Below are 14,142 nucleotides of genomic sequence, written 5' to 3' on the forward strand. Positions count from 1 at the left end.
ATTAGTTATCCATTTTATACATATTAGTGTATATATGTCAATCCCAATCTCCCAATTCATCACACCACCACCTGTGGATTTTTTTTTTTTTCCTTTTTGTAACCCATTCAAGAAAACCCAGGCATAGCCCAAACAAGGAATATGTTGGAACTTTTGTTGGTTCAATGTTCCCTGCAGCAAAGAGACTCTTCTGGTTCCCAGGCCTTCTGTGTCCCCCACAAGACTTCTGCTGGGTTGGCGCACGGCAGGCCTGGGGGGTGTGCAGGATAGCTTGAAGACACTGTGTCCCTGCAGGATCTTTTGGAGTCTGGAAGTGGGCGGCTGCAGCGGCTTGGGGAGGGATGTGTGGTTTCAGAAAAAGGTCCTAGGATTTTCTGGCTCTCAAATGCTAGTTTGTGGAGTTTGGGGCAGAGCTGCCATGCTGAGCTGGGGAGAAGAGAGAGAAAAAGAAGTGGAAGGGGTCCTGAGCTGCCAGCCCCTACCATCTCAGCTTTATTTGCCGTCTGGTGACCTGCATAGCTGTGTTTTGTTTGTTTGTTATTAAGAAATGATACTATTGGGCTTCCCTGGTGGCGCAGTGGTTGAGAGTCCTCCTGCTGATGCAGGGGACACGGGTTCGTGCCCCGGTCCGGGAAGATCCCACATGCCGCGGAGCGGCTGGGCCTGTGAGCCATGGCCGCTGAGCCTGCGCATCCGGAGCCTGTGCTCTGCAACGTGAGAGGCCACAGCAGTGAGAGGCCCGTGAACCCAAAAAAAAAAAAAAAAAAAAAAAAGAAATGATACTATTGCTTCAAACAAAAAAAATAAAGAGGGCTTAAAAATGATCAACAGTTGATTTCACAGATGGGTAAACTGAGGTCCCCCCAAAAGTGAAGGGAATTGCTTAAAGTATGTAGAGGTGGGTGTTTTGGAAACCAAGATGTTCATTTCATTTCTGAACAAATCTGATCCCAGATTTTTAACTGTTTGAGGAATCTAGGAGCCCTCAGAGAATCTCATATGAGCCACAGTCACCCCTGAAAACACACACTCACTCCAACTCACAGAATGTTGTATAATATTTCCCACAGATCCTCCCACCCTAACGCCCATCTGTGGACCCCAAGTTAGGGCCCTCTGATGCGAGAGTATGGGGTATTGGAAAGAGCAAAAGACGATGAGTCAGGAGTCCTGGGTTCAAGGTCTTGGCCTCAGTTTTTTTATCTGTAGAATGGGGAGAGAATGGATCTCAATGGCAAGATACTATTGCAGCTTCCGATGTAGCCACGTGTGGCCCATGCTCTGACCCCTGCGGTGGAGCTGCTCTGGTGGCCAGCCCCAGCTCTGTCCCTTCCCCCAGCCATTCAAACTCCATCTGCTCTGGGTTCCATGCCCCCAGGGCTTGCTCTTTGCCAAGTGATCAGATCAGCTAACCTGGGCTGTAAGTTACTGACCACCAAGAGGTATTGGAAGCTAATCCTCTTAGAGATAACAGGTCTGTATACATTTGAGCAGGAACGTTCCTTTTTTTTTTTTTTTTTTTTGGCCACGTGATGCACCATGTGGCATTTGGGATCTTAGTTCCACAGCTAGGGATTGAACCTGTGCCCCCTGCATTAGGAGCACAGAATCTTACTACCGGACCACCAGGGAAGTCCCGAGCAGGAACTTTCTGAAATCACCCCAGCTTGTCTCAGAGAGGTAGAATGCTTAGGTATATTAACCCAGAGTGGGGAGATTTGGGGGGAGGAGAGTGGACTTTGATTAAGAGGTGCCTATCACATAGCATCCAGGCAAGATGGTGAGTAGCTAGAAATTTGGGACTAGCATTCTGAAGAGAGGAGGAGCGGTATAGAAGAAGATTTCAACCTTGGGTGATAGTCAGTGGCTTTCATCATTTTTGGGGGGACGGGTGTCAGAGAATCCTCTGTCAAGCTAATGAAAAATATACATCCTCTGCCCAGAACAACGCACAGACATACAATAAATTTGTTGAAGTTTTAGGTGTGTTCGTGAACGCCCAGAGCCTCCCCAGAAATCCCAGCTAATGGTCCTGGGTAGAAGGGATGGAGGGGGAAGAGGTAAGAATGGGTGGAGAGCGAGCAGGGAGCAGCAATGCTGTGGGGAGGAGGGATGAAGAAGTGAAAGCACTGTCAGCAAGTGGCGGGGGCGGTCCGGGGAGAGTGTGGCAGAAAGAAGAGGGAAGCTAGGTCTCAAAGCTGGGTGGTCAGTGGGGCAATCTAGGCAGATCAATCAGACCTAGTGGGGGATGCCGGGGCTGGCAGGGGGCTCGGGGGACGGGCCTGGCACAACTTTTCTTCCAGGGAGCCCGGAGGTGGGAACCAGATTGTGGTGGGTTCATGGAGTGTGGGAGGTGGGAAGAGGAGGCGGTGGATGTCGGACACTTGTTCTGGAAGTTTGGCAGCAACAAAGGGAGGAAGGAAGTGGCCCAGGTTGCTGGGTCGAGAGAAACACTCTTGCTTTTTCTTCAATTTTTTAAGTTTGGGAGAAGGAAGGTTGTTTATTGTTGCAGAATGTGGGAGACCTGGGTGTGTTTGAGGAAGCAGCCAATGAAGGGAAGACCCTAGAGATTGTCAGGACTCCTGCTCATCAGACCCCCAAGGAGGGCAGAGTGGAGAGGGGGTTCGGTGACTGAAGCCCCGTAAGCAGTGTCCCCGTCTGCTGACACCCGCAGGCAAATGCCGTGGGCTCTGGGAGGCTCCGGCATAAAGGAGGGGAGGGTTCCTTTAGGGGAAGTTGGCAGTAACCAGTCTTGGGTATCAGGAACCTCTTCTTATCACTACGTAGCAGACACTTCTCACAGCTGGCCCAGGAGGAAATGGGGCTGGGGCTCCTCATCTCCATTTTTCAAATGGAAGGATAAGCAAGTTGGCAGCCAAGGACCCAGGCCTCCTGAGTCCCCGTCTAATGTTCCTGGTGCCGCCTCTGCAGCCATGTCAGCATTTTGGGGTGTTTTAGGCCAGAGAGGGTGATGAGCCTGCTGTGGGTGGCAGCCAGCAGCTCCTAGGACACTCTGCTTACCAGGCAGCTGAGAAGCAATCTCCCAGGGTGAATCCTGCTTCTCACGGCCCATTAGCACGTCCACACATTCTCAGCCACACTGGACCCACTATCACGGCAACCTCCCCATCCGTCAGTCGGAGACCCAGGTGCGGCCTCCCTGCCTGCTCATATCCAGGGACAGGCTGCTGGGCCCTGGGGAGCACCCCACCCCCTCACCATGGCCTCCCCACACCTCCTGTCCTGGCTTGCTCCTTCCCCGAGCTTGGCAGACAAGGTCCAATTTGCCTCTGATGATGCTGGCTGTTCTCATCACTTCGGAGATCATGATGCCTATAAAAGGTGTTGTTTCTTGAGCATTTACTATACTCCAGGGACTGGGCTAAACCCACTGCATACCTTACTCTCTCACTGGATCCTTGAAACAGCTGCTCAGGGTGGGTACTATTCTCACTTACATTTTACAGGGGAGGAAATAGTCTTACCAAGGTTAAATAACTTGCTGGTAAGAGGCTGAACCACGATTTGAACTCTGGTTTGCCTGGTTCAGGAGCGCCTGTTCTTATCCACATAAAACCTCACTATCCAATATGGTGTTCACTAGTCACTTATAATGATTTAAATGAAATAAAATTAAAAATTCAGTCCTTCAGTCCCACTAGCCACACTTCAAATGCTCTATAGCCATATGAGGCTAGTGCCTGTCATAATGGACAACACAGAGTATTTCCATCATCACAGAAAGTTCTGTTGGACAGCTCGCTACAGAATATTGAAGGTGGAAAGGCCTGTGTACCTTTTAGCCCCACGCCCACCCCACCCCCCAAGTTGCAGATGAAGAATTTGATGCCCACGCTGGGCTGGACCCCTGCCCAAGACCTCCCAGCAGGGCTGAGAGCTGAGGTCTCGTCCCTCCAGTGTCTATCTTACACACACACCCCTCCCTGCCCACATTCTGTGACCTTCTCCTAACATGGGTACTTACCCAGGGTGACGCACGTGTGCTTTGTCACACCCAGAGCCTCTTGACATCACATACACAAGGGCACTGATGGGCTGCTGACACACACCTGTGGGCAGACCCCCCCCCCCGAACACTTTGCACCCAGAAACGCTGTCACAGGCACTCCCAGTACCCCCCATGGACATCCCCCACTCACATAGGGCCCTCGCTTGCAGGCCTCATCCCTTCCTCTTGGGACGCCTGGTCGCTCCCTCCCACCCTGCCCTCCCCACCTTGGCCTCCTCCCCTTTTCCACCCTGTCCTGTTTCCAGGCTCCTACCCACCCACCCACTGGCCACCTGCTCAGCTCAGGGCCGTGGGAGGAGTGGGTTGGCTCTTCCTTTTGCCAAGGCTGCTGGGCTGTGGCCACTGGCTCATGCGGGACGAGAATGCAGAAACATGCCTTTTTTAAACAAAAGATAAAAAAGAGAGGAAGTTAGGGCTGCGAGCTTGCTGCCCACACTCTCATTTTGCTGCAGATTCTCCTCTGCCCCTCCTCTCCCTGATCCCCAGCACCGGGACAGGCCGGGAGGAGCCTTTCCACTTGTGGATGGAGACCTGAGGCTGCGTAGGTAGAAAGAGGGGCTCCTTGGCCCAGACCCTTTCCTCGCCCCATTCAGGCATTTGTGTACCTGGCACTGTGCCCAGTGTTTTGCATGTGTTACCTCCCTTAACCTCCCCAACAAACCCAGGAAGGAGATATTATTATTGACCGCATTTTATAGGAGGAAACAGACAGTTGAAGGGCCAAGTTCAATATCACACAGTCGGGGCTCAGTCACGATCAGATCACAAGGCTTTGTGAGCCCAGAGCCCCTGCTTTTCAGGGTCACACTCTCTTGCCTTTGGTGGAGTCAGAAGAACAAGGGCAGGTGACCTGGATTCTCTTCACAGCCTCGAGAGGATTATGCCTCCTCCCTTAAGGCTTCAGTTTCCTGATCTGTGAAACAGGGGATCATAATTCCAACTTCACAGGGTTGCTGTGAGGGCCAAGGAGCTCAGTGGTGAATGTGCATTTGAAGGGAGGACATCTTCTGGGTATGTGAGAGGCTGGTGTTCTCTGGATCAGTAGCCCTGAACTGGATTTGATAAACTCCTCGCTCTGAGAATCTGCTAAAAGCTATGCATTCTTGCCCCAGAAAAAAATGCATATGCCTACGTTCAGAGACACAGAGTTCCTGCCGCTGCTCCGCCCTTGGCCTGGACCCCTAGTTAGAGCCTGGGATTTACACAAATCTTGGTGCTGTGTTTTGAGGAGGAAGTTCAGCAAACGTGCCTTCTCTTGTTTTATAGACATGGCTCTTAGTCCTCAGCTCCTGGGGCAGAGCCCCGGGTCATAGAGCCTCTTGAGCCTCTCTGCACAGAGCCCCATGTGATGGCCCATCAATGCTGGTTTCTAGGGGGACCAGGCATTTAGCAGGACTTCCCCAGAAGGCGGGCAGGGCAGTGCCAAGCTGGCTGGGAAGCAATCACTTGGGCAGCCTGTTAACTGAAAATACTGATTTCTGGGCCTGCATCTGAAGGTTCTGATTTGGTAGGTCTGGGAGATGCCTTGGAATATGTTTTTTTTTTGTTTTTTTGAAATTTATTTTTGGCTGCATTGGGTCTTCGTGGCTGCGTGCGGGCTTTCTCTAGTTGCCGCGAGCGGGGACTACTCTTCATTGCGGTGCGTGGACTTCTCATTGCGGTGGCTTCTCTTGCTGCAGAGCACGGGCTCTAGGCGTGTGGGCTTCAGTAGTTGTGGCATGCGGGCTCAGTAGCTGTGGCTCGCGGCTCTAGAGCGCAGGCTCGGTAGTTGTGCGCACGGGCTTAGTTGCTCCGTGGCATGTGGGATCTTCCCGGACCAGGGCTCGAACTTGTGTCCCCTGCATTGGCAGGCGGACTCTCAACCACTGCGCCACCAGGGAAGTCCGGGAATCTTTTAAAAAGAGATGGCGCATTGGTTAAGAATCCGCCTGCCAATGCAGGGGACACAAGTTCGAGCCCTGGTCCGGGAAGATCCCACATGCCACGGAGCAACTAAGCCCGTGCGCCACAACTACCGAGCCTGGGCTCTAGAGCCGCGAGCCACAGCTACTGAGCCCACGCACAGCAACTGCTGAAGCCCGTATGCCTAGAGCCCATGCTCTGCAACAAGAGAAGCCACCGCAATGAGAAGCCCACGCACCGCAACGAAGAGTAGCCCCTGCTCGCCGCAACTAGAGAAAGCCCGCACGCAGCCACGAAGACCCAATGCAGCAAAAAAAAAAAAAAAAGATTCCCAAGGCATTCTGAAACAGCCAGTTTGATAACCATCGATCTAATGTCTTTATCTAGAATGGAGTTTTGTTTCTCTAGTGGAGAAATTATATTTCTCCCTCCCTGCCTCACATCCTCCCTTTCTCCCTCACTCTATCCATCCATCCCTCCATCCAAGTTAATTAAACTCCAACTCTGGCCCAACCATGAGCTAGATGCTGGTGAGTGAGACAAGCCCTCCTTCTCTGCTCCTCCTCTCCCTGGAGTTCGCAAAACCTTTCCCAGAAGTGACCCCTTGAAACATTCTCTCTCCTGGGGCTTCTGAGAATCGTGGCCTCCCACTGGGCAGAAACCTCCCTGTTTGGGTAGGGTGGGCACCTTTGAGAGACCAGTGTGCGCACCCTCCTCAGATGCCTGTTCATATTCCTAAAACCCCACACTGAAATCTTCTCCCCATCTCATTTCAGAACCTCTCACCTAAATCTGCCTCCTGTTCCTATAGTAACATTTATGGAGGCCCTGTTGGTAGGTAGCATTGGGTACCTGTGCATGGGTGTGGAGAACATTCCAGTCCTGGCCCTCAGGAACCCTCCGTCTGGTGGACAGACAAGCTGAACGAGCAAGCCCAGTCCTAGGCTAGATGGGGAGGTGTGGGGTGCTCTGGGAGCACAAACAACGGGACATGTCGCCAGGAGGCTTCTCAGGGAGGGGCACCCGGTCTGCTGCTCTCTCCAGGTGGAGGACAGGCAGGGCTGCACACCCCATGGACGGTCTGTTGCTGTGCCCATGAATTCTGGCCGTCCTCAGCTTTCCTATGAGGTCATATTTCCTGGTCTCTAGCCCTCCTCCCAGATCTTTCTTACTTATCCTTCGCCACAGTTTCCCACCCATTCCCTTCATGCTGCCCGGACACGAAGAAGCCAGTGACACAACGCCCAGGCGTGTGTGTAGGGCAAGCACCTCCGCCAGCCTGCGGGCTTTCCCAGTGCCTGCCAGTGTCCGCCCCAGCTCCCATCAGCCTCATTTTTGTGGCTTGGACCTGCCTGTGTGCTTAGGAGAGGGGATCAAAGTTTGGAGGATATGGTGGGGTGAGGCCATTTCAGGAGCCTGGGCATTCAGGCCAGCAAGTGGCAGGCTCCCTGGGTGGAAGAGAAGCCAAAAACCTGGGGGAGGAAATACCTGAGTTCTAGACATGACCTGGCCTGTGTGACCTTGAGCAATCAATCTACCCTGAGCTACACTGAAGCTCAAAATCTGGGGCTCCGCCTCAGACTTAAGGAATCAGAATCTGCCTTTTAAACAAGATGCCTGGGTAATTCCTATGCACATTAAAACTGGGGAAGGCTGCCCAGGAGACTTGCTTCTTGACATTAGCCTGTGGTTAAGGTGGTAATGGTGGTGACCACAGGTAGTGTCTGGCCCCTTAGGGGGCCTCCTCTGTGATGTGAAGGGGTTGGACCAGCTGACCTTTGTGGTGGAGGGTATAACATGGCACCTAGATGACGGATCTAGCCCTCAAACTAGTTTTGTTTGGCAAAATACTGTGTTTAAATTTTTTGGAATAAGGTACCAGTATTTAGAAATTGGGAAATGTCACGAAAATACCCAGACTTCCAGTTTTTCTCGAAAAATCAAACAATCTGGGAAATGGGCCACATTCCACATGGCAACAATGTCTTCTATGAGCAGTGAAACCCACAGCCCTTGCTCCAAGTTCTCCCAGCCATGAATACGTTGAAGATAAAAACCCAGGAGTCTCTTAAAACATGAAAAACTGCTCAGCTTCGCTCTTGATATGAAAATTCCAAATCAAATCTACACTGAGTCACCACGTTCCACATCTCACTAGCAAAGATATGAAAGTTTGATAACACGTTGTGTTGACAAGGGTGGAGGAAAATGGTCCCCTCACATCCTAGTACGAAAGTAAGTTGGTACACCTCTAAGATGGATCATCTCTCATTATCTACCAGAATTACCACACAACACCTACCCTTTGACCAAATAATACCAGTTCTAGAAGTTTAGTCGAAGACACTTGTACACATGGGGAATGTAATTGTAATGCACGCATACAAGATTAGTCATTGCAGCACTGTTTGTAATAGCTACAGATCAGAAGTAACCTAATTGCCCATCGACAGGGGACTGGCTAGGTAAGTTATAGGACAGCCACATGATTAAATGAGGAACTTTTTTTAAAAAACATATATTTATTTTTAAATTTTTATTGGAGTAGAGTTGATTTACAATAGGAACTCTTTATGTTATAATACAGAAGGAGGATCTCTAAAAAATTTCTGGGGCTTCCCAGGTGGCGCAGTTGTTGACAGTCTGCCTGCCGATGCAGGGGACACGAGTTTGTGCCCTGGTCCGGGAAGATCCCACATGCCGCGTTGCGGCTGGGCCCGTGAACAATGGCTGCTGAGCCTGCACATCCTGCGCGTCCGGAGCCTGTGCTCCGCGGCGGGAGAGGTCACGGCAGTGAGAGGCCCACGTACCGCCAAAAAAAAAAAAAAAAAAAAAATTCTGAAAAAGAGGAGAATGTAGAACAGCATGCAAGGTCCAGTATCCAGTATTGGGGAGAGTATTTGTGGAAAGATGCTCTGGTAACACTGGCCATCTCTTGGGAGGGGACTTTGGAGACTAGTGTACAGGGATGGGGAGGACTCTTTTAACTATCTACACTTTTGTACCTTTTGAACTTTGAACCATGTCAATGTGTTACCTACTCAAAGAGTAAAAAACTGAAAATTTCCAGGGACCTAGATTCTGTGATTCTAACACTGCATGATTCTAATGTTTTAGAATTTGGTGAACCTAACTTATTAGGACTCTACAAGTCTCATGTCTCATGAGGCCAAGCTCCTAAAGATTTACTACCAGTGGTTCGCCTGGGTCTCCGGGCCTGCTCCGTCCCTGAATCAGGCCCCAGCAGCCCCTACGAGCCCAAGCAGCACTGAGCGAGGGCTTCCTCCCAGCACGGTGCAGCTGCACGAACTGTGGTGTCTCTTGGGAACGCAGCCCTTGGGCCCTCCCTCACCCTCTTTGCCTTCTCTGTCCTAGGGGAGCCTTCTCAGTGGTGCGCAGGTGTGTGAAGGTGCTGGCTGGCCAGGAATATGCTGCCAAGATCATCAACACTAAGAAGCTCTCGGCCAGAGGTAGGCGGTGGATCTGTGCCTGGCCTGCCCTCCGGGGCTCTCCTCCCTTCAGCCCTCCCTCTACCCCTTGGGTTAGAACCAGGATCTGGGTCTGTCCGCCTGGATGTTGCTGCTGTCAGAGGTGGGGGCTCTTCTTCCTGTGGGTATGATGAGAATAGACACCTCCATATTCCTTCCTTAGAGGGTCTGGGCTGGAGGCCACAGCCTCTCCCACAAGCCAGGCTCTCTGCCCCTCATCCACCCGTGCAGGTAAAGACTAAGGTGCTAGGTAGGCCTTCCTTTCCCTGCTTTTCTGCCGCTTGCCTCCATTCTCACCACCAGACCTCTGTACCTACCTTTCTCTCTACCTGGATGCTCTTACCTGGCTCCTTACAAGGATAGCTCTTTCTCAACCTTCAGGTCTCAGTTCAATGTCACATCCTTTGAGAGACTTCCCTGACCCCCAGACCTGAGGGGGACTTCCCCATTTTATATCTCTCATTACTGTTTCCTCTCTTTGTGGCTTTCTATCAACCTGGAGCTATCCCATTGACTGGCTTGGTGCCTTGTTTAATGTCTATGTTCCCTCATGACCATGAGCACCAAGAAGGTGGGAGTGGGTCTCATTCCCTACATACGCCCAGCACCTAGGACGGCGCCCGACGCGTCTGGGGGCTCAACCAGTGTCCCGTGAACTCCAAGTGCACTCGGCTTCAACCAAACCAGTCCACCCTCTGGTCCCTATATACTCCCTTGGACGGTGGCTTCCAAGCCTGGAACCCCCGGAGAGCTTCAAACACTCCTGATGCCTGGATCCCGCAGGTTGTGATTTAATTAGTCTGGGCTGCGACTTGGGTGTTGGAAATGATCCCCAGGTAATTCTAATTAGGAAGTGGTCCTAAACCAGTAACGTCAGCATCACCAGGAGACTGTTAGGAATGCAAATCCATGATTCCAGATATAAGGAATCAGAACCGCATTTTTGTTTTGTTTGGTTTGGTTTTTTTGCGGTATGTGGGCCTCTCACCGCCGCGGGCCTCTCACCGCCGCGGACCCCACCCCGCTGTGGAGCACAGGCTCCGGACGTGCAGGCCCAGCGGCCATGGCTCACGGGCACAGCCGCTCCGCGGCATGTGGGATCCTCCCGGACCGGGGCACGAACTCGTGTCCCCCGCATCGGCAGGTGGACTCGCAACCACTGCGCCACCAGGGAAGCCCCAGAACCGCATTTTAACAAGACACTGGTGATTTGTATGGACGTTAAAACTTGGAACGCCTGCACAGAAGCTTTGCTTCTTTCCCTTAGCATGTGGTTAGGGCGGTAACGGTGGTGACCATAGTCAGCGCGTTGGGGAGGATTATCTTCAAAGATCTCCGCGCTAGGGCTTCCCTGGTGGCGCAGTGGTTGAGGGTCCGCCTGCCGATGCAGGGGACATGGGTTCGTGCCCCGGTCCGGGAAGATCCCACATGCCGCGGAGCGGCTGGGCCCGTGAGCCATGGCCGCTGAGCCTGCGCGTCCGGAGCCTGTGCTCTGCAACGGGAGAGGCCACAACGGTGAGAGGCCCACGTACCGGAGAAAAAAGATCTCCGCTCTGAATGGTGGGTCTTTGCTGCCTTGGGGACCCGCAGTAGGTGGAGGACGTTCTGTTGGGTGAGGCGGGTACAGGTGCGCTCTGTGCAGCCCATGGCTTGTGCAGTGTGGAAGACATCGTGTGAGGGATTGGTGAAGTGTCCAGGTGTTTGCCTGGCATAGTGGCAGCTGTGTCTGGGCCAGGGCCCAGCAGGTGTGGATTTCACAGAGGCTGGCACAGGATGCCCATTGTCCCCCGCAGGCCTCCCAGCATGTTCCGTGTTGGACTGTGTGCTGCTGCCTTTCATCTCTCTGGCTCAGTGTTGCTGGGAGCCCAGTGCTTTCTCCTAGTTACTGAACCCCCCCGCCATAGGCAGACCAGTGTCCTTCAGGGAGGAGAGGCTGCACTGGGGGTGGGGGTGGTGCTCTGAAGACCAGGGCCCGCCGTGCCACACAGTCCACATGAACGCTGGCGTGGAAGGGCGAGACCTGTGGAAGGTCAAGGGCCAGAGCCGGGGGCAGGGAGCCAGGGCTGGCAGGAAGGCCAGTAGGAGCGCTGCCTCACCCAGTTGCTGGGACTTGCCTTGCCGTTGCTGTGTGACTAGTGGCTGTCTGGTGCCCTCTCTGTGCTTTACATCACTATTGATCAAGGGAGATGTCCCAATCCCTGAGATACAGAGGGGGCGGGACTAGAGCCACGACTTGGGGTGATTGGTTGGGTTGCCCCCAAAATGAGGGAGGGTCAGAAACCAAGGTCTTGGGACTTCCCTGGTGGTCCAGTGGTTAAGGCACTCCTGCCTTCCAATGCAGGGGGTGCAGGTTCAATCCCTGGTAGGGGAGCTAAGATCCCACATGCCTTGTGGCCAAAAAACCAAAATATAAAACAGAAGCAATATTGTAACAAATTCAATACAGACTTTAAAAATGGTCCACATCAAAAACATCTCAAAAAAAAAAGAAAGAAACCAAGGTCCTCCCTGGATTCTGGGGAATCTTGGGCCAGTTCACCACATTCTCAGAGCCACATCCACACAAGCACACGACAGAAAGAGACAGATGCATATGGGGGGCATGGAGGGAGCATTGCCTATTTTCTGGAAGGTGACTAAGCGTTCCAGGGACAGTGCAGACTCTGGGCTGTGCAGTAACTGCCCCCTCTCTGGATCTGAGGGGCCTATGAGCTCCTGGGAGGAAGGCGCTCAGGCCTAGGTGAATGTGAAGGGTGGGAGTGGGGAGCTTCTGAGAGAACCTTCCCAAAGAAGTCTGCCAACTGCCAACGCGTTTCTCCCCAGCAGGAGATGAGGGGCAGAGCTTCTTTTAGCAGGTTTCTTTGTTTGCCGCTCACAGTGCCTGGGGTGGGGACTGGTTTGATGCTGAATATTTGCCAACACGTTCCAAGCTTCTCCTGCTGGCACTCCCCCCACCCCCCCCACCCCCGTGACTTTGGCAGTTCCCAGAGGGGGGGCACGCCCCCGTGGGGTGTCGGTTCACTCCCCAGGGAGCTGTGTCTTCCCCTTCTCCACGGGGTCAGCCTCTTCTATCAAGCGTTTCCCAAACCCCGGAGAGAATTTTTGTGTCTATTTTTAAACTACTCTTTTATATAAAGTGCTCATAGTATAAACAATTCGAGGAAGCCATAAAGACATGAAATGAAGGTAAAAATATTTTCCTGTCCCAGTCCCTGCCAAATCCCCCTGGGGGCCTTTTGAAAAATACAGCTGCCCCAGTTCCACCCCTGAGGGTGTGGGATTCAGGAGGTGAGGCCCAAGCTCTTGCATTTAAAAAGTCCTGTCAGCAGTGACAACAGCCAGTACATGCTCAGCGCCAGCTCCCTGCCAGGGGCTCTGGAAGCTTCCTAGCTATAGCCTCGCCAGGCAGGCACACACAGAATTCATCAACGTTTTAGGGCACGCTGGGCAAGCGGATGTGGCTGGTGCCGCCAGAGGTGAGTGGCCCTCATACAGCGACCTCCGTTAGCCCCACTGTCCACCTGAGCGCTGAGGGGTCACTTCCTCGGCTCCCCGGCCATCAGTCCCAGGACACTGGGTGGGAAGCATGGGGTGAGATCATTCAGGCTGCCCCTGAGCTTCAGGTTCATGCAGGGGAGCCTTTGAAGAGGCAGTAAGACACGTCTTTCCGGTCTCTCTCATCTCCTTCCCCGCCCCTGCCCGGCACTCCTGGCTCTCGGGATTATTTCTCCAACCTCTTAGGATCTGGAGGCTTGTTGAAGACCTGTGGGGGGAGGGGACATTTTCTGTTCCGAGACTCAGAGGTCTATTTTCTGCCCTGGTTCCTGTGCCTCTAGCCAGAATCCCGCTGCCCACCTGCCTGCTAGAGCCCACCCCCTCTGCAGGCAGAGCCCTCAGGCTGCCTGACTGCACTTCCCGGGGCTCTGCTTTGCCCCGCTCTGCCCTGCTGGTACTGTCTGGCCCCAGGAACCTCTCCCCAGAGTTTCCACCCACCTGCTGCCTGCCGAGCTCTGGGCAGGGCTGGCCCCCTTAACCCCAATATCTTGCCCCCAGGCCTGCCCCAAGGGACAGAGGGAGAAGCTTCACAAAGCATTTATCATAATGGGCATTGGGAGCAAGTCTTCCTGGTACCCAGGCAGGAGGCTGCAGACTAGCTTCTCTCAGACCCCTCACCGTCATGGGCCTCTACTGAGCTGGATGGATTAATTTATCAATTATGAGAATGGGAGGCAATATAGTACAGTAATTATGAACGTGGGTTGAAATCCCAGCTCTGCCACTTCTTGGCTATGGGAACTTGGACAAGCTGCTGTGTGGCTCTAGGCCCTGGGAACAAGGCAGAGACCAACAGACAAGGTCTTGCTCTCATTGCACCTGTTTTCTACAGGAGGGAGACTGAAAAGAACATTAAACACACAAGTAAGCTGGGTAATTTCAGGTAGCAATGAGTATTACAAAGAAAATAAGACAGGGTAATGGGGAAGTGATGGGGCTGGAGGGACATTCAGAAAAGGCAGTCGGGGAAGCTCTCTGAGGAGGTGACATTGTGCTGGGACCTGCCTGAAAAGAAGGCAGCCATGAGAAGACCCAGGAGAAGAGTGTTCCAGGCAGAGGGCGCATCAGGTGCAAAGGCCCTGAGGTGGGAAGGGGCTTGCAGTGCCTGAGGCCGCAAAGGAGGCCAGTGTGGCTGGAGCTTCAAGGCCAAGATGAGGTCGGACCCAG

At 53.0% G+C, this 14,142-nt stretch overlaps 1 protein-coding gene and 1 long non-coding RNA gene across 10 annotated transcripts in view; one reads left to right on the forward strand and one right to left on the reverse strand.

Annotated features, from left to right (window-relative positions):
* Window positions 1-7,112, reverse strand: LOC113606862 (uncharacterized). Of its 4 annotated transcripts, none has more exons than XR_003427727.1 (4): window positions 6,785-7,112; window positions 4,303-4,406; window positions 3,022-4,070; window positions 1-426 (listed from the first exon to the last, which is right to left on the reverse strand). It is a non-coding gene; the product is annotated as an uncharacterized LOC113606862 (long non-coding RNA). The 4 variants fall into 4 exon arrangements; XR_003427726.1 differs by lacking the exon at window positions 1-426 and having other exon boundaries at window positions 727-3,333; window positions 3,986-4,070; window positions 6,785-7,079; XR_003427728.1 differs by lacking the exon at window positions 1-426 and adding an exon at window positions 728-1,203.
* The window catches only part of CAMK2A (calcium/calmodulin dependent protein kinase II alpha), a 66,103-nt gene that overhangs the window by 7,379 nt on the left and 44,582 nt on the right, over window positions 1-14,142 (forward strand). For all 6 annotated transcript variants that reach the window (XR_003427724.1, XM_027081575.1, XM_027081577.1 and 3 more), the window contains exon 2: window positions 9,308-9,402. Coding sequence is in view for 5 of the 6 variants with exons in the window: in XM_027081575.1 (XP_026937376.1) it covers window positions 9,308-9,402 (95 nt within the window). In the remaining variant the exon portion in view is untranslated. The remainder of the gene's footprint in view (window positions 1-9,307; window positions 9,403-14,142) is intronic.

Source organism: Aethalodelphis obliquidens, unplaced genomic scaffold (genome assembly GCF_003676395.1).
Source record: "Aethalodelphis obliquidens isolate GAN/ISIS:26980383/991018 unplaced genomic scaffold, ASM367639v1 scaffold45, whole genome shotgun sequence".
Lineage (NCBI taxonomy): Eukaryota > Metazoa > Chordata > Mammalia > Artiodactyla > Delphinidae > Aethalodelphis > Aethalodelphis obliquidens.